The sequence below is a fragment of the Ciconia boyciana genome, chromosome 2 (genome assembly GCF_034638445.1).
Source record: "Ciconia boyciana chromosome 2, ASM3463844v1, whole genome shotgun sequence".
Taxonomy (NCBI): domain Eukaryota; kingdom Metazoa; phylum Chordata; class Aves; order Ciconiiformes; family Ciconiidae; genus Ciconia; species Ciconia boyciana.
The window spans coordinates 35,606,849-35,632,095 of record NC_132935.1 but is presented as its reverse complement, the minus strand read 5'-3'; the positions used below and the strand labels follow the sequence as shown (position 1 = coordinate 35,632,095).

The window sequence follows — 25,247 nt, the reverse complement described above, 5'->3', positions numbered from 1 at the left end:
AAACTCCTGCAAAAAACGACACACCGTAGTAGGTGGGAATTTAATTAAAGGAATAAAACTGCCTAAAACCAAAATCTGGAGCAGCCAATTAAGTACTCAAGTTCTGCAAGAGTGGAGCTGACAGTTCTGCTACAGATTGAGAGGCATTTCTCACCAATTTTCTGAGGAAGTTTGTATTCCTTTCGTTCAGCCAAATTTACCTGATAGCTAGAGAGTGGAAATGCAAAGGCCACTGTGCTTTGTTCTTGTTTTCACTCCACTTGTTTGTAAGATCAGTCCCCCTTAGCTCTGGCAATTCTTTCCTCCTCACTTTTTCTGCATGTAGAACTTTCTCTTCTCCTTCCCAGCCTTTAGAAGTGCTACATCCCTTACTCCTTTCCCTCTTCTCTGTACCACCATCCACTTTCTTTTGCCGCTGTTTCTTTTAAATTTGTCTCCTGAGATACCATTGATATAGAAGCACAGAAGAAATTATCAATCTGACTAATGTATTCAAAAATGTCATTTATGCTAACAAAGACTTCCTGATTTTTCTTATGATGAAGAATCCACCTGGAGGGCAGACTCCTAGAAACCCTAACTGCCAGGAAGTGCCACTGTCAGGAGGCGCCACTTCTCTCCCAGCTCCACTGTTTCTAGTTTCCCATTTCACCCCAATTGCCAAAACTTACTCTCCAGAGACAACTAGAAAAAAGAACACAAAAATTTACTAGCATTTGTGGTCACAACACAGACAGCTGTCTTGTAGAGCATGTGTCTGAAAATCTTGAAAACCACTAGTGGACAGGAACAAAGTATGTATAGGAGGAAAGCAACGTGAGACGCTCCTTAAATGGTAAACAGCAGCAGCAGTATTACATCCTTCAGGTCATGCTTTCTAGGACAAACTCAGCTCTGTTTCACATATTCTGCCAGGTATATCATCATATTACTAGCAAGACATTATACTAAACTGCTAACACAGTCATAATAATTTCTATGTCTCTGCTTTTCGTAGGTGAAAGGTACACAAGTCTGCATAATCTTATTAATAATCACACTTGTTCTTCATCCCCTTCCCTCCTTTGTTTTTCTCATTTGCTGCACAGGTCAAAATCAGACTTAATATTCTTCTGAGTCTACAGAGCACATATCTTTTTTTTTGACCACTATGAGTGTAATTAAAAATAATAAGAGGTAAACTGAAAAACTGAAAAATTAAGAAATCCACTGAAAATCTGGCTTTCAAAAGTGCAGCTCATGCAGGCTCAAGTCATTTCAATGATATTAGTTCCTTTAAAAGTAATAACAAATATATGTGAACTATTTCTTGCTAATTTCCTGCTAAAGTTTAAAGTATAGTATGAATGTAATGTAACTCAAATCTCTTTACTGCTGTGGAATATGAACAGCCAAAACCACACCTTTTGGTACAACCAAAGCACTTCTTATTTCACAATAATGGAAAAAAGGTAACAAAATAAATATACAACATAACAGTGAAAAGTTAGAGAAAGTGCAACAGATTTAACATTCCTCAACCTAAAACCAACCAACCAGTGTATCCTGTGGTGCTAAACACCTCCAGGAAGGGAAGAGCACTTAAATTTCCATTTGCAATGAGGGATCCTAAATGCTTGCTGATTCTCAGCAGCCCTGCACCTGCTGACATCATCTCCACCAGCATAAAGGATGCACGAACACCAGCCAAACCAGAAGGTCAGTGATATGCATCAACTCTGTGCTAGCTACAACATAACGTGCAACTGAGAAACAAGGGCAACAGCAGAGAGACAGCAGCTCATGACTAGCTGAAACTGGTACTAATCTGCAGTGTGGCCCCACTGCCTTATGCAGTTTTGCCACTCTAGAAATACTGAGTACAAAGCAGCAATTAATTACACCATTGTCTTTCTCAGAGTTTTTCAGGATTTTTTCTCCTCCCCCAGATTGCTCCTAACTAGTGAGGAAATTCAAAATTAATGTCTGAAAATTATTATCATGAGAATATCCCCCTGTGTTCCCCATCATCTGAAAGCTTCCTAATTTGTACTTATGAAATGAAGTTGGATATCCAAATTGATATGAGAACTGACCAGAATTAACTGTCAGTTCACTAGAAACTTTAAAGCTATAATCGTATTAGGAGTCTTAATATCACTGTAAACCTTAAAGTTGCACAGAATTTAAAGGAAAGAACAGTAATAAAGTTTGTGCCCTATAATGCAAGATCCAAAGATACAGTATCAATGCAATCAACTTTATGGACACAGAACTGTATCAATAAGCACTTTAAAAAATGATACAAACTAGCTTTGTTGGCATCTGCACTACCATGAAACAAATGCAAAGGTAGTTACCAGAGGCATGCCAACTGGGGAGAAGGATTCATGGAGCTTAAACAGCAAACGCTCCATATCGATTAAGAAAGGGTGGTGATACCCTGGAAAGACCTTCACAAGGTATTTATAGAGACCAACGAATATAAACACAAACGTGGAAATCAAAGTAAGGTACAAAATTATCTACAGGGTTTCAACAGAAATACAGACATACTTTCTGAAAGCATTAAAAAAAAAAAGATAGCAAAATAAAGAACAGTAAGAAACCCCTTACACTAGAAATGTGGCTGTGCTTGACAAGCGCACTCGTCCAGACCATGACATTATCTGTTCAGCATTTAAGGTATGGCTCATCACCTGGAACTGTGACCTTACCTTGGCATGAGCAGGCCCTCTTTCATTCAGAAGCTTATACTGGGGTTGAATTCTATTGAAACGGGCTAACTCATTTACCAGACACATTGGAGTTTTCTCTTTGGGGTTTGCCATGTTATCTTGGAGAGGAGCTGTAAATAAAGAGTCTGTAAAGTTTTTGTGGAGAAATGTATTCTTCACAACTTCGCAAAGCTTTGCAAAAGCAGCAGCATGCTTAGAAAATAAAATACTTTGGCTAAAAAATAATTTTTGCACATATGCTAAACACAATGTTTAAATACATTTACATATTAATCATATGAGAATACGCATTTTACAATAACTATTTTGATTACATGCAATTTTAAAAAATACAACTATTTCTTTCCAAAATGCCTCTATAAAAGATGACAGTGTAGGAAGACATATACACATGCTACATTTTCTATGCCACCAAAGTTTACTGTCAGGAGCACACAGGTTCCAGGAACTGACTACTCTTTCAGAATGGTTTCTCAACACTTTGAAGCAGAAGTGGACAGCATAAGAGTTGCAAGATAAATATAGCAGATGAAACCCTGTGGTCTCCACCTGCTTCTCCCTGCTTCTTCCCTGAGTTTTAGACTTTTCTCACAATAATGAAGTCACTCTCAGAGCACTCCCAAAGAACACCTTTCCTCCCCTTTTAAGGATTTTGTTTTGCTTTTCTTAGACTACTTACTTCATGTATACTGACTTACTATTTCTTAACTTTCTGCTATTTCTTTTTCAACTTATTTGTATTTATCCCTAACACACACTGTCATTTCTTGCTTAATTTTTTAGCATAACGTTTCTGTATTTTATAGCCAGTTCAGCATAGGAACTACAGCATTTATTAGGCTACAAAGGAAACACCGAATACTGCCAAGAAGTCTGAAGACATTCTGTTCTAGGGAAGAAAAATACACTTGGAGACCTTCCTGCACCACTAAAACTTCTCTATAAAAGATACGCTCAGATTCTGACAAAATAGACGTGTTCTTTTCTGAGCTTTTGTATCATTGATCAACATTTCACTGTAAGTCTGAGCTCAGTTAAAAGAAACTTAACTTAGTAAACAGTCTATTTAGCCAAAATGTTTTTCTACAGGATTTTTTTTTCTTTATTTTAATCCTCTTTAAGACCTTTTTTTTTTTTTTTAAATTAACAAGTCATCAGAAAGGTTCATTTGAACAGCAAAGAAAATATACCTGGACCAACTTACCTGGTGAGTTGCTAGAAGGCGCAGGATCCACAAGGCCGGCAGTAGGACTGCTACAGCTGGCAGCCGATTCTGAAATGGATCCGTTCATTGAGGATGGCAAACCCAGTGTATTTGTAGTTGTAACTGGTAGGGGTAGCACCATAGGGGACATGGTAGGTCCGGACAGGTTTGCTGTAGTCTGCATCTTAACTTGTGCCATTGCTTATCACTGCAATAAACAAATTATTATGAGCAGGGCACTTTGCATTTTGAGTGTCAAATGATGGTAGTGACAACAACAACATTTCTTTTTTGCTCCTGGATCTGGGTCACAAAACTATCCACAAAAGTCATGCCTCTGCACACATTACTTCCAAACTGATGCACAGAGAAACAGAGCTCACAGCCAAAGAAAATCACCAGAGCAGAACCCGTAGGCCCTGACTCCAGGTTCTGCTGCTCAATTGTGGGGTGACCCTGCCTGAAATACGGCAGGAAGAATTATTATTCCAGAATAAAATTCCATATAATTATTCTGTGGATGAGATTAGCACCTGCCAACTTCTTCAAGAGAGGATGTCTTTGCAACAAACTGCCATAGCAATCTTTTGCCTTAGTTTTTCCAGTAAAGTGTGCACAAAATACCAAATAAGGCCACAAGAGAAAAATCCCTTTTTTTTCTGCCTGTTACCAAACTAGAAAAGAGAAAAAACAAGAAGAGAAAACAAACAACCAAAAAAACCACCAAAGAAGTTCGTTCTGAAAAATCACTGCTTATCCAGTCAATAGATGGAGCACTTCAATCCTTGTATAAATTACTAGCACAGGTACCAGGATTTCCTAAACTAGCCTTTAACCCAGTGCCTAAAGCATTTACCTGGAATACGCCAGGTACTAATTATCTCTCTCCATCTGCCCAAATGAGTTTCTTTATTACCAATACCTGTTCTCTGGCTAAGTCTACACTCATAAAGAAACCAGGGTCGGGGCACGGCTCCTTCATACTATTCACTGAGAGTATGCTCCTCGGCAAAATTTTGGCTACTGACAAAAAACTCTTGCAAAAACCACACGGGAGCAGTTCAGAGGCCAGCAGGCACCCCAGGCAATCCACCCAAATAAGCGAGGAGGCAGTCATTCTCAGTCCTCTGGGGGAAAGTCTTGGGCTTCTCCTTTTGGCATCCAGAACAAACAGGAAGATGTATTTTATTCAGTAGCATGGACACAGACTATATTTTTTCAAGGTTCATACACATGATATGACCTGCACAGAGCGGACAGAGAGATGAACCCCGTAACAGCCAACAAATAGCCTGGAGACCTGGGACCTCTCCCAGAAGCAGCTCTGGTCCGTCTGGCTAAGGCAGAGGAGGACAGGAGCCCAGTTCTCCTCCATCACAGGCAGCACCCTTACCACTAAGCTCTTTGCTGCTTCTTCTGGGGTAATTCTCTCTTCCTAAGTAAAAATCCTAGCCAACACCTGAAAACCTTTCTAACTAAGGTCTTATTGAAATGAGTACAACTATATAAAAAATGTTGATTACATCAGTATTTTTTGCCCCTTCCCCACAATCTGTTAAAAAATATCCAAGTATCTCTACTCAAAGGGACAGCATTGTTAGATCAAGATCCCAGATCACTTGATACACCACAGAGTGCAACTACTTTAGCACAGTTGCACTGGTATAATGAAAACAATAAATCATATTACTGAGACTCTGTGCTTTGGAGAAGAGGTTCGGACTGGAATGCCATTTTTATTACTGAGGAAAGACACAACTGATTTAAATCTCTGGAAAGGCAAAAGTAAAAAAAAAATTTAAAACGAAGCTGAGATGCAATCACTTGTCCTTTTCATAAATATCGTAAGTAAAATGCTAATAGTGACAGATTTTAAAAATACATATGCAGTCAGCTGAGATATATTCAAATACTTCATGTGTTAAAAAATATGGACTAAATTCAGACTGTAAAAATCCTACTGTCACTTAACAGCAAATGTCATACAATACAGCAGTATTGTTAGAAGGGCCTAACTTAAAGACTGAGAATGTGCATAACTATAGAATTCTTTGGTATACTACGTGTTTAATTCTGATTTTAAGTATATTAGTATAGATCACAATGAATTAAAAAAGTTTCTTAATTGTGGCAGAATCAGGCCATATTTATTAAACATCTTTACCATGAAACCAACATAATATGAAATATCATCACAATAATTAAAGGTTAAGAAGCTCCTTAGAGTATTCACAGCATTTTAGCTTACAGACATGAGTACGAGAGCACCATCACTCACATAGTATGAGATATATATGTATGTATGAGATACTACTGAACACCTATTCTCAAGCCTTGCCAGTTGTGAATTATCCTTTCAGCTTCCAGTGTTTTGAAAGTTTATTCTTCTTTTCAAGAAAGCAGAACTTACTAATAACCAAACAAAATAATGTGTTTTATGAAGAATATTTCTAGCTCCTATAGTATTGCTGGCATATTTTGCAGGATTAATCCTTTTCTAATAAGGATAAAAAAAATCAATTTGATAACGGCATCAAGGAACTGTAAAAATGAACAAGATAAAGTTTAGGAGAAAAAAGACATTCTTTATCCTATAGTAAATTAAACTGTGAAATCAAAATAAAATTGCAAAATATTATGTGTTGGGATTTGCTTATTTTATTGGTTTTCTTATATATCTACAGCTGAAGAACTCCTACAAGAAACTGTAACTATTTTGTAAATTAATCTGCATAAAGAAAGATGCCTGGGAGGTAAATATAATTGTAGGGACTAACTCTTAAAGTACATGAGATAGTGTGCTGGTTTTGGCTGGGATAGGGTTAATTTTTTTCACAGTAGCTAGTATGGGGCCGTGTTTTGGATTTGTGCTGAAAACAGTGTTGACAATACAGGGATATTTTAGTTACTGCTGAGCAGTGCTCGCACAGAGTCAAGGCCTTTTCTGCTTCTCACCCCACCCCACCAGCGAGTAGGCTGGGGGTGCACAAGAAGATGGGACGTGACACGGCTGGGACAGCTGACCCCAACTGACCAAAGGGCTATTCCATACCATATGCCGTCATGCTCAGCATATAAAGCTGGGGGAAGAAGAAGGAAGGGGGGGGGATGATCGGAATGATAGCATTTTGTCTTCCCAAGTAACCATTACGCATGATGGAGCCCTGCTTTCCTGGAGATGGCTGAACACCTGCCTGCCCACGGGAAGGAGTGAATGGATTCCTTGTTTTGCTTTGCTTGCGTGCATGGCTTTTGCTTTACCTATGAAACTGTCTTTATCTCAACCCACGAGTTTGCTCACTTCTACTCTTCCGATTCTCTCCCCCATCCCACCGTGGCGGAGTGAGCAAGTGGCTGGGTGGGGCTTAGTTGCCAGCTGGGGTTAAACCACAACAGTTATGAAGATAATCAATTTGTAACCCATTCTAAAAATCCACTAATAGAGAGACAACAGAGAGAATATAGTTGATAAAGTGCTGTCATGTCATTTTTCACATTACCAAGCAAATAATCTCTGATGTCACCACAAAAAGGGGAGAAAACTTATATGCTCCATCTTTTCTTTACATATTTTACATATATACCAATTACATATTATTTTATAAACAGGGAGGCAAAAACATTTTGAGGCCTTCCAGCCACGAGCACAGACCAGTTTGCTACTACACAACAAAATGTAGGACTTAAGGGAGAGAGATTTCACTAAATTGCTCAGAGATGAAATGCAGTTATATAATCTAAATAATTTTAAATCTTCTATGTAGATATTTCTGAAAAATCTGTCATATACAAAAAGGACAATTTCTTATGATATTATGGATATGATTAGAAAGCCCACACACCTCATTTCAGGTGGCTAACCCAACTCATGTCTAGGAAACCACTACACCCAGGTGTCTCCAGAGGAGTTTCCCTCGATGCTAGGCAGTGGTTACAGATGCCTGGATCTCTGTGAGAAAGCTGGACTGCGCAGCTGTGACTGCCAGCTTTGTGTCTTTATTGAGCCGCCAGCTGCCATGCCGAGATGTCACAGCAATGATACTTCTTGCAGTCTCAATCACATACATGTCCTACCCAGTCGAAGTCCGCAAGTTGCAGTGCTGCAATTTTTGTAAAGTTATATCCCAGAGCTTATGGTGCCTTCTGAAGTGCTGCGGTGTTTTTTCCTCTCTTACTCTAACCTGCATAGCTGTATTAGAAATGCGACAGCAGACATTTAAAGTGATGTAAATATACTATAATTGCATTTGACCTCATTTCCGCTTTTGAAAGCACTTTGTACATAGGCAATTACATAGGTTTCAATAAACAGTTGGTATTAACTTCCTTGTCAAACTATGTATAAGCTGTGAATTTTCCTCTCATGTTAAAAAAACCAAACCAAAACAAACTCATATTAAAACAACGAAAAAAAAAAAACCCTCACATTTTAAAGTTAAAATATTGCTGTCAAATATTCCATTCATTTTTTGTGTAAGTTAGGAAACACAAAATTAATTTAGTTATATTCACAGATGCAGAATATTTTTAACAACTGTGAATACACTCATGTCATGCTAAAAAGCATCACACAATGTAAATAATTACTTCTATTTTTTCTGATGATTATAATTTCTTGTACTTTCCTGGAACATGAATCACTTCATATCCTTAGATCTTATGACATAAGATATGAATTAAATGCTCAGGTGAAATGATTCTTAGAATATGTCATATTGAATGAATGAATGAAGACAGACAAAGTAGATAAGACAGAACAGAAAGTGGAAAAGACGAACAATGAGTTTTCAAGTTAAATGCACTTTCACAATGTGGAAAAATTGAAAAAGCAATACTTGACTTGAGACACAGGTTGTTGTATGAAAAACCAACAGTCAGAGAAACTAATGACCTGAACAGCTGAAATGGAAGACTGGACTTCATCTGTGCAGAAAGTGAAAATGCATATATGAGTAGGGTGCTACCACACTTTCACGCTACTCTGTCATACAACCCAATGTACCAAATCTAATCTGTGTACAAGTATGTAACACACGGCACACACTACGTATTTGTGAAGTGCTTTACAAAGGTAACAACTGAGGGCCAGCCACTGTTGAGTAAAAAAAGTTACTTGACATATCTTGTATCTCAGATACCCAATACTTCTGCTTATGCATTCTAATTGCTGCCTATTTTTCACAACAGTATCACATTAATGATGCCAGGTCCTTCTCTGCAGAATTGCTACCCAGTAAGTTCTAGCCTATGCTCTGTGAATCTGGCTGTTCTGCAGTTAATGAGACTTTGTTCTTGTCTTCCTTGAATTCCCTTATTAAAAAAATAAATAAATAAATAAATAAACCAATCATTTCAATTTTTCAAGATCACATTGAATTCTAATTCTAGTTCTACAATGTTTGTAGTCTCCTCCAAGCCTGCTTTATAGCATCTACAAATTTAATAAATGTACTGTTTCATCCACATCATCAATGAAAATACTGAAAGGTACAGGAACAGCACTGCAATAGACTGGGGGCAGTGTCTAAGCAGGCAGCCTCTCAGTGTTTTTTTTCCAGACAAACCCCTGCTTTGGTTAGCAGGTTGTTAATGCGATTCTTCTGTAAAAGTCCCAAGTCATAGTACCATAATAGACCTAACAGCTTCCTAATTAAGGAGGGTTTGGTTTTAGTTTTAGCCTTAAAATTCCACTAAACTCTCCATTCTCCTTCTATTCTCCTGATATTACTTCACTCACTCAGTTACACAAAAGCATACAAAACTGCCAAAAAGTAAAATGTATTTCTTGCATGCCATTTCTCACATCTACAGTAAATATTTATACATACATGTACATCAATATAAAAAGTACTACAGAAGTCCTAAGCTTTATGTAATTTCTTTTTACTGTGTTATATCTAGCAGCTTATTTGGGGATGACAGAAAACACACAGCTCTGCAGTACCTTCAGAGCAGCTGTCAATTCAATCTTTTTTGTTCTATAAAATCAAATAACGAGATAGCCACACAGTAGCAGTTTAGCAAGAGCATGACTTAAAGCAACAGTCAGCAGATGGTTATCTAAAATTACTAACAAAAATTTATCTTATTTATACATTTCAAATAGGCAAAATTGATAAACTACGCATGAAATCGCACAGGGTCTATATATATATTATATATTACTGCTGGTCCCCACTGTTTGTCCTCCCCATTTGCTCCTCCATCAATTTGTTGCTTTTTGCCTTACTAGGGGTGGTTTGCCAACAGCCAAACTGATCTAATGACTTGCTGCCATAGCAGGGGACAATCCTGTGTCCTCTCTCCCCTGCAGCAAAAAGCTAATACTTTTCTGTCCATTTACCTCACTGAACGAGCCCACGCACGGGTGAGGAGGAAGATCAGAGGAGCGTCCCTGTCTGTACAGGGAGGGCCATAAACTCCTGACCTGGAGTGGGTGCAGGGAATTAGCCCTTTCAATTCCTGCTAATCAGCTTAGCTTTGCTGTCAAACCATGCACCGAAGTTCAGCTCCTTCACACTGTTCCACACAAAATCCACGATCTCATGCCCGACGATTTCATCTTCAGAAACCTGTGGCCTGTTTTTTGTTGGTTTTTGTTTTTGTTGGGTTTTTTTTACAGTACCTTACACTAGACAATCTTAATTTCAGTGGAAATCTGGCATAGCTACCGGCTAATTAACAACTAAGTAATACATGACAGCAAGTGAAGTTAGGCCTTGAAAGCATTTTACTTTCCTGAAGTATAAGGGGGTGCGGGGAAATCACTAACCCTTTTATTTTGGTTATTTTGATAAAATAATTTACAACCAAAGACAAAAATGCACACAAAAAGGAAGGTGAATTGACACAGAATATTAGGGACTAATACTCAAAATCCAAGGAGCTGCAAGGCTTACAAAAAGGCTCCCCTACTTGCTCAGTGCTAAACCCAGCCCCTGAGGACTGACTAAATACTACAGTTTCTTACAAGCAGCTTCCTTTGCTCTTGGACCGGAGCAGAAGAGCGTTGCAGATAGGCCCCTGGGAAGGCAAGGCAGGGCCAGGCGGCTACAGTGAACGCCAGGTCAGAACATTAAGTCCCATCACACTTTCAGAAAACACAGAAGTTGTTTTTGTAAGGATATTATCATCCATGGAGGAATATCCTTTGCAAACTCCTATATACGATCAGTAAGAAGCTTTCTGAGGAGAGGCAGGAAGGTATTTTGGAAAAAAAGAATTCAGTAGGAAATTGAACAGATTAACAATCTGCACTTATAATCATTTTCAGCCACTTCTTCAAACAGCAGTTAGCTCAAATTCTCTTTTGAATTACTACACAGGACAAGCACATTAGAACAACAAAAAAAAAGGACTTAAGACTCAGAAGACTGAGCTAGAAACTGCTTCATCTCGCAGACTTCTTTCATCATTAAATTATATCGGTTCCCTAATCGCCAATACTATGTTGATCCAAGATGCTACATGAAGCATATGAGTCTCTAAATCAATGACCAGATTACCGTTACTTGGGAATACATATTATTTACATTTGTCACCGATTCAATCCTTTTCTAACAACTCTCTTTACAATAGCTTTGTGCAATTTTGAAAAGAAAGGAAAATTTCCAAACAAAACCAGACCAGACAAATAAGGTAACTAATTATGGAATCAAAGACTAAAAACTAAGATTTTCTCCATCAACAAAATGGCCAAAGGTGGTGATTTTTGTTACCATTTAATTACAATGTGTTAGCAAGGGGGCTAGAACAGAAAAGGCTTACCATGCAATTGAGATAAGATTCATACAACTTGAAATACATAGTATATGTCACAGAGCAAACAAATATAATACGCAAACATTTTGGATGTAGTAAATTGCTTAAGCCACTACAGCAAAAGACAAGTAACTAATATGAAAAATGTGTGATCTACAAGGCCATCTACATGCACAGTGTATCTCACACCAGAATACTTACCTGTACCGTACGGCACTGACGTACAGTGAGATATGAGGATTCAGGTAAGGATTAAAGGCATCTATAATTTAGGTTTCCAAATATAAGCAAGGTGTCTAAGGACAATATAAGCAAGGAGTCAAAGGAAATACAGTATGGAACTCAGTAGTCCACCCATGGTTTACCAGCGCCATTTGAGATGTCCTAAGATACCACATCTGGATACCTGCATATTCCATCAGCTGCTGCTTCAACAAGCAGAAGCCCTCTCCCAGAAGACCCATGCCACAGCTGGCACTGCATGTGGCAGATGGTTCAGATAAACCCTGACATGAAAAGGCAATGAAATGGCAATAACATATGTGTTTAAACAAATGTGTTACACCACTAGTCAATACAGCCAGCGGACTCAGGGTGTTATTCAAGGTGATCAAAAAGTAGGCTTCTAATTTAGGATTAGCTAAACCACACAGCTAGCTGAGTGGCAGCTGAAGACTAGACAGGATAACTTAGTGTCTCAAACTGCACTAGATGCCAAAATACAGGCAACTGAAGCCTACTCAAAGTCTATTGCCAAACCTGTCTTCAACAAATAAGCAATCATGGACCTTATTAAAACTAACAGACGCAATTATAGAAGCAAATAGACTCCCTTGCAGAGAGGTTGCCCGCCTAATATATTTGCCTAAGACGGATCTTTTTGTAAGGAATGACAGACAACACAGGGGTAAGGGCACTGACTGTAACTGCGCGCATTTGCATATACAAGAGCCTAAAAACTTGTAACAAGAGGAACTTAACAGGAAGTGGAGCATATTGACAGGCGGGAATGCAACTCTTCCCCTGCTTCCCTGGCAACAGCGAGGCTGACATGAAAAAGCTGAGAAAGGAGCAACTCAGGCCACAGTGTATCTTACTGTGTACAGCAAAACTGAACAACCCCAGCCTGTACACACGGCTAATTTTCTCTTCTAACAGAGAAATTATAGTCAGGTCCTGTGTATTCCGGACAGCCACTTGAATTCTCAAGTGGAGACTTCACAGGCAGACATGAAACAGAGATCCTAAGTAGAGAAACTTTATTAATATTAATCTTGAACCACGATGGAAAAAAGGACTGCTATTCTCACAAAACAGCCTCACTGATACCAAGGATCACTAAAGCAAAGGCTGAAACAAAACAAAAAACCCTAACATCCAGAAATCCCTTAGAGAAGACAGTCTTCAACCAGAGCAAACAGTTCGTGGGGACAGCTGCTTGACATCAGGGAAGTTTGGGAAGCTTAATTACAAAACTCCCATTTGAAATGACAAGGGAGATCCATCAGATTATCAACTCGAAGATTTCAATGCCAGAAGAAAACTAAAAGATAAGGAAAGTCAATCTGTTGCATCAGAAACTGAGCCAGGCGGGCACCTCAACACTTTTCAACCTGTCTATAACCCAAAGCCCAAGGGGGAAAGATTAGGCTGTTTCATATAAACGTCCACTACTTTACAAAGATAAACTCATCAGGACATTTATTTGTCTCAATTTATTGTTGCTGTCCAGAAAACAGAGAAGATTATCAAAAAGCCATGGAAACTTCCAACAGCCAATATGAGCTAACCCAGTTCTCACGCTGCCACAAACTTTATGCCCGGAAAAGACACCGAAACAGCCAGCCAGAATATTGCTTCAGACACAGTCATCAGTTTGACCCAGCCAGGGTACCCTGAATTATTACAGAGAAGAAAATGTGAAACTCCTCCATGAAACAGCAACGTGATCATCAGAGCTTTCTTTGTGGAAGGCCTTCCACATCCAAAATCCATCATGGTTTGAGGTATATCCAAAAAACTAGCCTATACAGTCTTACAGATCAGAGCTGGACATCACACACACTCCCCAACACTAGAGGGTAATATCCTTCTTTGTACTCGTCTACTGCAACTGGGAGCAACCACTAATCCAAAGGACAAAAGCTGGCCATCCAGTATTGTAACTCCTTAGATCTCTTCCTTACCATGACTGTAAACTACCTATGACTTCTTGAAAACTGAAAACTTGTATCTCCCCAGACACTCTGCAATACACAGTCATATCTGTAAAGTTTTTTAAAAGATGACCTCACCTGGTCCCACAATCCTTGGAAAAGGGAGCGTAGGACAATCAAAAGAGACTCTAGGCAACACTGACACAAATTAAGCTGAATTTCCAGGGCTATCTCAAAATTTACCCAAGCAGAACATATCAGAAAGGTTCAAGGACACAACGAATCAATTTAGTGACTCCAGAAATTGTGAACACAGAAGCTGAGATTAGAAAAATGTGGAACAAATTATTGGAAATATTTTTATTTATTTTTTTTTTTACTTTCTGGGATAAGTCATTCAAGTGCAACCATTTAAATATTCCACTGAGACTCAAAAGGTTATACAGAAATGGTTATTGGCTGCCATCGTATACAGACATCATCATACCATCTTACTGCAGATGATGGGCAGGTAAACCACATTCACCTTAGGTTAAACAAAAATGAGTTATTAAGCTTTTTCATGAACAAAAATAGCTGAAAAGAAGGGAAGCCTAAGCCACTAGTTTAACAATCAATCATCAGCTTAAAAGTGCAGAAGGGGATTAAGTAAGTAAATGAACAAACCATGACTCAGACTTGACACATTGCTGCTACAAACTCGATTGTATCAAAGCTGTAATTGGTTCCTTATTTGTCATATTGGAGTCTAATCAGAGCTCCTTCCAAGAGTCGAGCTTCTTATTTAATTAGTATTTTTAAATCTCTCATATATTTCTAAAAGGTGTATTTTTTTCAATTTGTGCTAGCAACTAGTAGTTATATTCCTAATATCTCAAATAAGCTTTGACTGACTTTAAATTACAAAATACTCTTATTCTAAGTAAAACATCCATCCAACTGTTATTTTGTTCTGAAGCAGGCAAAAATTACTTCTTGACTAAAAGTTTATTCCTTAACTAGAAATTGCATATTATTAATGGAATTCAGAAAATTATCTTGGTTTTCCTTGACTGCCTGTGACAAATTACTTCTCAGATCATTTCAAGTAACAAATCTTAGTGGAGTAGTAGGAACATGCCTTTTTCTTTGCAAAAAGTTACAGCTCTTGCTACCAGCCTTCCTCACAGCATAATCATTCCCGTCATTAACAGCTACAAGATCCTCAGAGGTTTCAGTGGACAAAGTGGCGGGTGTTGTGCTCTGTTGTTAGAAGTAGATAAAATTCTGGTTTGTGTGCCTTTTTTTGTTCTTCACGAATGTATTTAAACAAAAACAGTATTTCACAGCTAGAGTGATGAATGCTCACCTTGCAGTCTCACACAGCTTCCAAGAAGTTGCAGCTCCTAGACACAGCTGGGGTCAAATTGCCATCTCCTGTTCATGAATCACTCCTGGAGTTCCCCCTTCTCTCAGCTCTCCCATAGACATGTTTTGTGATGCTTGGATATAACATAATTTTGACATACAGCTCATGAGACCAGCTCCTTGCTCACTGGGGCGCAGAATGGGACCTCTGCTCATAGGCGTAAAGTACCTTTTCAGATCAGGACTTCTGCAATGAGTTCAAAGAGCGTCCTCCCTATTTTAAGTGCAGCTCTCCTCAGTCAATGAATAAAGGTAAAATACTTACTGAGTATTGGATTGGGTGTACCAAGTTCTCTGACTGAAGAAAAGCACAAAATCTAAGTTTTCAACTGGAGAAAATTAGTTTGGTTTAGAGATGCTATGTCTGGGGGCAAGGTCATGCACTGTTGCAAAATTGATGAGACAAGCCCAGCTCAACAACAATGAAAACAACGAGTCCAAAAATTAAGGAAGTGGACAGGTCATATGTAGCCAGTGGTGACCTGGGGCCACTAACATTGGATTCCAGCAAACAAGATGGGAAGAGACATGCGCCTGGAAGAGTTTAAGAGAAAGCCAAAGGGAACAGAGCTAACTGACCCAGCCACATGCAGCAAGCAGCTATCAATGCAGACTCCTCAAGCATCCTGAGAATGAAAAGAATCATCAACAACTCAGCAAAGTACACAAGGGCAGCAATCGCCTATTGATTCCTTGTAGCAAACCCATGCTTTAGACAGAAATTATGAAGTTGTGCGATGAAACATAGTCAAATAAATTATTTATCTTCAGAAGAAACTACAGATTATAGAAGATTTTTACAATCTGGGAAGAGGAAAAAAATCCTACTGGCATACTTAGAGATCCTTTCAGAGTTAGCAAAGGCAGAAAACACCGAAGAAAAACTGTTGGATATACGATCAGTGCTAAACATTAGCTAAAAGTTATAACCTTGCTGCACATTGAGCACACATTCTGCTGCAGCACAGAGACTACACGCATCTGGCAGGATAGCAAAAAGTTAATCTCTGGAGCCGAATTTGCAAGGAGGATACTAAACTAACAGCCAACAACAGAAAGGAAGAGTGCTGGTAAAAAGAGATTTGGTTCAAATTGAGCACACTGTGAGTGCACAGAACCGGCATGACAAAACCAGACTTCTTCCTCCAACTCCTTATGTACTACCGGTTAGGAGGACCAAGTAGGATATATCGTAAGATAGCAAATAAGAGATCTCCATCCCTATAGTTGATGATTCAGAATAACTTGTTCCCTCAGACCAAAGGAAGTTATAAGCATAACTACTACAGGAAAGAATGTAAACAAACTGTGAATTAAAATTTGGAATTCTTTCAAGTATTTTTACACAGATAAAGAGTCAGAAATAAAATAAAGGACAACTCTGGCTAAAAGAGCAACCTGATTCAGTGGTAACATGAAATGATTCAAAATAAAAGGAAACAGCACCTAGAAATGAGTGAAAGTGAAAAAGAGGTTTGCATATATGAGGAATGACAACACTGTTCGCAACAGCATAGGCTCACAACTACCTGGAGACAGAATGGATGGATGGATGATACTCTGAGCTGCCCTTTAAATGAATGTCTTTCTCGCCACTTGCTGAACTTTCAGGACTCCAGGGCCATTAGTTTCAGCAGGGTAAAGTTAGCTTTTGTGACTCTGGAACCACCCTACACCAGAGTGAAAGAACAAACTTGCTTTTGAACTTGCAGGGAGCTAACAAGTCTGTTCACTACTGAGCTAAGACTCCCGTTCCCTACCTTCAAAACCAAAATCAAATAAACAAGAAGCACTTCAAAAGAGAAGGACCACGTTTTCTAGGATCTCGAACAGAACATGCACTATTTGGCTACATATATACAACTAATACAGTCTCACCTCCTGCAAAAATGGATGCTCCTTGTTAACGAAGGGAAGGCGTGCTCTTAGCCCAAAGGCCATCCAACATCTAGGTTGTGATGACACGCAGCAGCAGTTTAGGTAGAAGTGCGGACCCCAGAGCTGTGGAGCAGAGGTCTGCAATCCAGCGCAACAGCAAAGACACACACATTTGAAAAGCAGAGTCAGCCCTGGAACTAGAACTGCCTCGGCTAACCCTGTTCACCTGCAGTGCTCTGCCCTGCCCTATCTAGGGGATATATTAGGTATATTAGTTTGATAGTAACTATGTCTCCCTTGCTCCTGTCAGCTATGAGGTGCCTGAGCAAAGGTAAACAGTACCAGGCAGCATCTGCAATGATAGCAAATAAAACTGCTTCTTTTTTGGTGCTAGATGTCAAAATTCCTACTGAGCACAGAGTTGGCTTAAAAGCCTTGAAAAGGTTCAAAGTACTACCATGACAAAAAAAAAAAAAAAAATTCAAATCCAGGATAAGTTGCTGCTTACATCTCTTTTAAAATACTTGAAGCATGGTATTAAAGCTATGGTATTAAAGATCGGTTTCACCAGCTACAGCAGCAGTTTGCTCTCTGCCTACGTGTAATGAAGGTGAATGTTACAAAGTATCAAGGGGCTCTGACTGCAGTAGGATTTGAAGAGAACCAGAAAAAGAGAGTCAAAGTTTTACATATAGTTCGATGGTCACATGAAAAAGGGCCTCCAAAGCCACTTCCTCTGGTGAGTTGCCACTGACAGTAATTTGTGGAATGGCCAGTTTCAGAAGAGCCCTGTAATATAACAGATAAAGAAAAGTGCTATATTAATTCTTCTCCTGGGACCTGGCAAATACCTATGGTTGCCTGCAAGTCCGCATCCAGAATGTCCTCATGAATGACAACTCCATCAGGTCCATGGAAATGGGATCCAGTCCTGGCATCTTCAATGACTTTTCACTTGTTTAAAGGCTCTAAGTGATAAAGACTGGCCAGTTCAAGAGGGGTGAAGAAAAGATGATGCGGATCATTCTCCCTTCTGACGAGGTCAAATCCCATATCTAACCCTGTGGATTCAGCTAAGAGAGAATGTTGAGAAATGTCTCTAAGAAACCAGAGTGAGCTTTACCTGCCCCCTGATGCAGGACAAGCTTCTCATCCCCTTTCATGAAGGACAGACAGCTTAGCTGCTGTGCAGAAGCTGAGAGGACACCTATTTCATACAAGACCAGTAAGCGTGTTGCACTAAATTATAAGAGGGTCAGAAAGGTTTTCAAGAAAATCCCTCTGGAATCATTCATTAAGGTCCCCACGCCTTAAACAGGTACAAAAGGAATGTCTCTTGGGTGTATACTCTTCAGCAAAATACCCACTGGCAACGTCCACTCGAGGGATGTTGCCACCACAGATGGAACACAGTTTGAAGCAGGCAGGTTTACGTACTACCAGGTACACCAGACTGACACAAAAAGCAGAGAAAACATTTTCCACAGCCTGGAAAGGAAAAAGCCCTGCAACCTAATATCCAGGACTGGACAAGGACCAGAAGGGGGAAAAAAAAATAAAACAAAACAAAAAAAGAACCCCACATGACTTTTGAACAAGAAATTTTAGATTATTTCTTGTTCTTACCTGGACTAACAAAGCCAAAGCTCCTGCAGACTTTGTTACTTCATTTCTTTATTTGTATCAGTACAACTGGATATTCTACAAATTGACCCAACATTGCCCTGTATCAGCTCTGCACTTTCACCTTGGGAACAGTGTATCTTGATTTCTTCCCTTCAAAATGTATCAGTTGTATGGATGGGTCCTCTGGGTGACATGGAAGAAGTTCTCTGTCACTTACAGCCAGTTACTTATCCAGATAACTTCAGTTACTGACATCAATCTGCACGTTTAGTATATTGAGACTTCCTTATATTTGTGTAACACCACTTTTTTTAACTGGATTTATCGTGTAAGAAACTGGAAACTACAAATACATAACAGCTGCCAAAAATAAGAAACTAAAAATAGCAATAGCACTAAAAAATAGGTTCCTTGTCTGTTAACAACTCTTCCTGTTCCAACAGGTGACCATTTCCATTGCAAGAAACTTCCCCAGAAAATCTGGTCTCCTACGCTCAAAAACATTTCCTTCAGCCTGGAGGCAAACAGCCTCCTCAAAGCTGGCAAGCAGCAAAACTGCAAGCATGACCACTGCTGGTACAATTCTTTGGAAGTTTTCAGGAGAAAATGAGACTGTACACATACCCTTTGAGCATGTGGTACTATGGTAAACATCTTAGCAAGCTGTCTTTTCCCAGAAACTAAGGATAGCAGGTTAACCCATGCTCACCATAATGCTTAGTCGCTGGCTATCACCAGGGGCCTCCCCAAATGCCAACAAGAATCTGTGCTCAAACACCGATTTCTAGTTAGTCTAAAAAGAGCCCCTCCCATCATTTTAATGGCAACTAAATTAGAAGATTATGAGGATACAGAAATATACTGAATTCACAAAATTAAATTATTTAATATGCAAAAGTTTTTTGCAGGGAAAAAAAAATTATATTTTGATTTTCTTTGGTTAAGTATCAATAAATTTGTAACATACTAGTGATGTACTATACAGAAGTGTACTTGACTAAATCAAAAGAAAAGATGCAGGTGAGCACACTGTGACCCTGAAGTACAGATTTCACTACTGGGAAACTTTCCAAATACTACCAGCTTAAAAAAAAAAAAAAAACAACACAAAACAGTAGCTGTTGAGATAAAGTATGAACAAACTTTAGCAGCTACAGACATGCATGTGACTTTAGTATTACACTACCACAGATGGTTTTTCAAAATTCATTTTTAGATTAGGAGTTGTGACAAGCAATTTTTTTATTCTAAATAGTTTCCAGAACAACGCCTGACAAGACATCTCTCAGATTTTTACTGAACACTTGATCTTTTAATGCAAGCATACTTTGGATAATGCTGATCGTGACTTGTCACTGACAATGCGCAGACCCTCTAAATGCAGAGCCCTTGACTTACATATATATTAATTAAATATGTTATACACGGATTCCCTTTACTCTCTTCCCAGAGTCTGTCACATGCTCCCACCATCTCTATTCCCTGCCTTGCACCATATATCCCCTCCTTCCTGAGCAAAACTGCCAGCCCCATTCCCTGACCTGCCTTTGCAGAACCCCAGCCCCGTGCTTTATATGCTCCTCAAGCAAATGGAAACCCCTGCCTTATCCTTCTGACCTGCTGGTGTCAGAGACCGCGTATATGGTACCTGCCAGCAAAGAGCAAGCAGACGAAAGAGGGGTGGTAGGTGAGAGCTCCAGGCAGGGCCTCCGGCAGCTCGACCCTTACATGGGTGTATTCACAAGCGTTAACACCATAAAACCAGCAACAGGAATGGCCGAGAAGCATGAAAGCAGAAAGGGGTAGCAGGGATTCCCGGTTTCCCATGTGGATTTTGCCATCAGTAGCCGCAGCAGCTTTAAAAGAGCCATTCTCTGCCTTTGTTTCTCTTCCTCTTTTTGGAAAAGAGAGACAATTCAAGAACTATTGTGAAAAATATAGTCTATGTGTGACCCAAAGATTAGAAATGCAAAATAACTGGTTCTGGCAAAAGACAGGCCTAACTCTTATCTTACAGATCGTGCTGTTGCTGATAGGAAATCAATGTAAGCAGGGGAAGGAAAAGTGAAGCTTTTGTGGATTGACAGAAGTTACGTTGTTACAGTTATCCTGAAAAGATGCAGAGTTAGGTCCTTCCCCACCACATCAGTGTGACCTATGTGAGGAAGCAGATACTCGACTCTCCAATGGGAGAAAATCTGTGCACATGTATACATGTATTTAGGAAGTATACACCAAAAAAATTGGCACTAAAAACTGCACACTTTATAAGGCCTGCTCTCCAATGGTATGATATTATAAGAAGATGTATTTTGGGCTGAAGGACTGGACATAATTGATGAGTTTTTTCAGTCTTTTCGAAGACTGACGAATCAATGGCCATGTGTTTCGCGCAGGTCAAAACAAACTGTCTAGATAGAGCATGACAGGTGCAGCTTTCCTAATGGTTGGAGAAGCAGTCTTGGAATCGGAGGATCTGCTTCACTACAGCCTGTTGCCTAACCTTCCCAAGGTCACTTTTCATGACACTTTACAAATAAAACACATAGTATTTGATTCACTTCCCACATTCACCCCAATGTAAATGAGGATTACAGTGTAGTTATATTTATAAACCTATGTAGGCAAATCAAGCCCGATCTTTGCCCCCAAGGAAGGACCTGATTGAGTTAAGTGCTTATTTAAACTTGCTCAAGTCAAAGACAGGGATAAACTTTTTAATAGGGCCTGTTGCAACAGGACAAGGGGGAATGGTTTGAAACCAAAAGAGGACAGATACAGACTAGATATAAGGAAGAAGTTTTTTACAATGAGGGTGGTGAAACACTGGAACAGGTTGCCCAGATTGCTGGTAAATGCCCCAAGGTCAGGTTGGACGGGGCTCTGAGCAACCTGATCTAGTTGAAGATGTCCCTGCTCATTGCAAGGGGGTTGGACTAGATGACCTTTAAAGGTCCCTTCCAACCCAAACTATGATTCTATGATTAAAACACCACTAATCAGGTTTTCCTGCAGGTAAAACTAGGAAGTTCCTTTACAAACTACCTTCACAATTCAGGATGTAAGATTGTTCACATTTATTATTATTTTGGCATAATTCTTGGGGGACGAGGTAGCTCAAGCTGGCAACAAGATATATAAAGACTTTGGCTTCCAGACTACAGCCTGAACTGAACCCAAGCTGGATGACTTTTGCGAAAGCAACGTCGCTGAAAAGTTCTCTGCAAAGCAAAGAAAATCTGAACTGCCCCTTCCCCTCAGAAACTATGAACAAGCAGGCGGTCTCAATCCTGTTCCTAGTTGTCAGAAATAGGAATCTTAGCAAAGACAGGCAAGAGCAGAAATCTCTCTCTCCAGGAGCTTTTCTAGGGCAAAGCTAAGATCAGGGGCTGGAAATCAGTACTGGAAATCTTACACTGCTGCTGACTTTCTAGAAAAAAGATTTCATTCAGAAACCTGTCAGCCTGGCACTTTTTATAGGCAGCAATGTCACAACAAAACCTGTACAAACCCCCCCTGTATTTAGGAAATGGCTTAAATACATTAATATTATTACACAGGTGTAGACTGCTAACCTGCAATTACCACACAGCTCAGGAAGACCTTACTCCTGGACAGCTTGATACCACTAGTAACCTAAGTGAGATATAGCAATATATGCTTGCTTACAGAGGCGCAATGAAACTACACCTAGTTACACCAGAGCAAATAGTCTTACTTGTGCCTTGCAAGGCCGTGGTTATTCATGCACGTTCCTCAGTACTGTCCAAGACAGTATTTCACACAAAGAGAGAGGCTACAACAGCAACACTTCATCTACTCTTTTGTATAATATAAACTTTTTTTAGTACCATGGCAGTTGTACAGGGAGCATTCCAAGCACGGCCCAAGAAGCTTATATCTTGGTATCCACAGAAACAGCTTGCTGGCCGTAAGGCAACACCGGGCAGATGCACTGTGGGGAAATTTTTTGTTTGGGTATCACTGGCTTGGCAGGTGGGACCCTGAGCACTACAAGACAAACAGCTCCGCTGCGGGATTTGCCCTCTCAGCGCGCCCCAAGCAGCCCACGCTGTCCCAGGAGGGCACGGCTGTGACTTGCAGGCCTGGCTGCGATCGAGATGGACTTTCTCCCACCAGAGAGACCCGAACCCCGGGAAAATGCCGCCCACCACCTGAGCGGCCTGGGCTAGGCCGTTTAACAGCAGTGTCTCCCTGGGTGTCCCCCCCCACCTCCATGACAGCCCCGCAGCCCTCGTGCCGGGCACAGGCCAGCAAACCACTCCACTGCCCATCGCTTCGTGGAAGAGACGCCGACATCCATTTTGGGAGCGGGAGAGCCCAGTCCTGCTGGCAAAGTTTCGGGCCCTGTCCGAAGTTTGAGGGCAGCGCAAGATGCGCAAAAAGAGAGCAATTAACACGGCGTAGAAAAACCCGGCGGCCGAGCTGCGGGGTCCGCGCCGCTGACCGGCCGCGGAATGCCCGACGCCCCTCGCCCCGCCGGCGGCCACCGAGCTGCCACCGAGCGCCCCCGAGGCCGCGCACCTCAACCCGGCGCCGCCGAGCCCGACAGGGCACGCCGGGCCGGGGCGGGCCAAAGGACATAGGGCAAGTTCAGGTCGCACCCAACTACTTCCCGAGGTCTGAGGCAGGGCAGGCCCGGCGCGGTCCCCGCCGAGCCCAGCCCCACCGCACGGCCCGGCCCGGCCGCGCCGGCCGCGGCCCGGCGTTGGCGCAACGGCCGCCGCCAGCAGTCGGTGTGGGGGGGGAGCTGCGGCGGGGGCTCCTCCGCGGCCCAAGGAGGCGGCAGCGCTGGGGCGGCCCACCTGTGCCCCCGCCCGCCTCCTCCGCCCCTCAGCGGGTGCCTGGGGGCGGGCGGGAGCCCCGGGGCGGATGGCGGGGCTGGTGCCTCCTCCACCGCCGGCCCCCGCCGAAGCGGAGCGGGCCGGCAGCGCCGTGGCGCAGACGCGCCTGCCCGGCCCCGGGGAGGTGGGGGGCGCCGAGGGGCTGGCGGAGCCCTCACCCCGGCGGGAGGAGGGGGGGGAGACGGGACGGGGGCTCGGACATCATGGCTGAAGCAGCTCCCTCCCCTCCGGCCTGGCCCGGCGCGGCTCCCCCCGTCCCACGGCCTCCCCGCCCGGCGGCGGGGCGCGGGGCCGCCCCCGCGGGCCCGGTTACCTGCTTCACGGGGACACTTTGGAGACGCCTCCAACATCGGCAAACACTAAAGAGAACTGACCCCGCCGCCGCGGCGCCGCCGCCGGCCCCAACCACTCCGGCCCCCCGCCCTCTCGCCGCCGCCGCCGCCCCGCCTCGCCGCCTCAGCGCCGCCCGCCAACCCCTGCCGGCCTCCCCCGCCTCCCCGCCGCCGCTCCCGCCGCGCCCCGCCACCCGCCAAGGGCTCCCGGCGCCGCGCCCGGGCTTCGCTCCCCCCCGCTCCCGCGGCACGAATGGCCCCGTCCGCGTCCCTTTCCCGGCCCGGCGAGGCGGCGCGCAGCGCCCCTAGCGGCGGCGCGGGGCGCTGCTCCCCTCCCCTCCCCTCCCCTCCGCCGCGCCCGCCCTCAGCCCCGGCGGGGGCCGCGGCTCCCCGGGCCCCCCACGTCCCCCAGGGGAACGATGCCTCGGCACCGCCGGCTGGGGAAGCCCCGACCCGGCCCCGCTCCCCTGGCCGGCGCGCTGCCGTCAACTGGGTGCTCCGAAAACACAGTACAACAGAGAACCAGCTCTATTTTTTGTCGTCCGTCCCCCCCCCGGTGTTACTCATCTCGCTCTACCTTGGACCGCATAACTCTCCAAGGTGGTTTCAGTCTCGCCTCCTTTCCCCTCCAAGACAGCAGTTTTCAGAGGAAGGCAAAAAGCCATAAACGGTATTTATGTCAAAATTTTCTGCCGTACGGAATCAAAGAATGCGTTAGGTCAAACCAGGTTCCTCCCAGGGTGGTGAAGAGGAGGATAACTGATGTAGTTGCTGCAAAACCTCCCTCCTTACACGTTGCCAGGGCTCAGCGAGATAAAGCCATGGCTAGCCTGGTGCATTTTATTTTTTTGACAGCCCTGTTTCCGTGCCCTTCCAACCAACACCAGTCCTGGGGTTCTGCCATCATGTAACATCTACTTTGTTGCCTCCTTTCAGGTTTTTGCACGCCCCCTACAGAAGGCAGAGCTGGACGGAAGAAATAAAAAAAGCAAAGCACTTAAGCAGTTAGATTTGGGGATATGCAGAATTGAGATTAAAGGCTAAATAGTTTCTTGGAGATAAAGTCTTCCTTTAAATTAGAAATTAACAGAAGAATAAAGAGGGGGGAAATAAAAAATTAATTTCTGACCATCTTTAGCACTAAAGATAACATTCAAATTCTTTATCTCAAAGTAATCAAAAGTTTATTGTTCATTAAAAAAAGAAGGCTTCCGATTTTAATCCACAATCCCACCTAATTTAGTTTGTAAAAATCTGCTTTCTTGATTGACGCAAGTAATTATTTGTCAAGTAAGACAAAC

At 42.1% G+C, this 25,247-nt stretch overlaps 1 protein-coding gene across 6 annotated transcripts in view; it reads right to left on the bottom strand.

Moving 5' to 3' along the window:
* STAU2 (staufen double-stranded RNA binding protein 2) overlaps nucleotides 1–24,718 on the bottom strand; it is a 175,046-nt gene extending 150,328 nt beyond the window's left edge. For 2 of the 6 annotated variants that reach the window (XM_072852335.1, XM_072852341.1), the window contains exons 1-3: nucleotides 23,928–24,029; nucleotides 3,922–4,129; nucleotides 2,697–2,827 (exon numbers count right to left, since the gene is read on the bottom strand). In XM_072852335.1, coding sequence (XP_072708436.1) covers nucleotides 2,697–2,827; nucleotides 3,922–4,120 — 330 coding nt within the window. In that variant the 5' untranslated portion in view covers nucleotides 4,121–4,129; nucleotides 23,928–24,029. Of the gene's footprint in view, nucleotides 1–2,696; nucleotides 2,828–3,921; nucleotides 4,130–15,186; nucleotides 16,109–22,600; nucleotides 22,705–22,982; nucleotides 23,792–23,927; nucleotides 24,030–24,523 lie in introns of those variants that run through there. The other 4 variants (XM_072852336.1, XM_072852339.1, XM_072852340.1 and 1 more) reach the window with 4 other exon arrangements.
* Nucleotides 24,719–25,247: the final 529 nt, after the last annotated feature.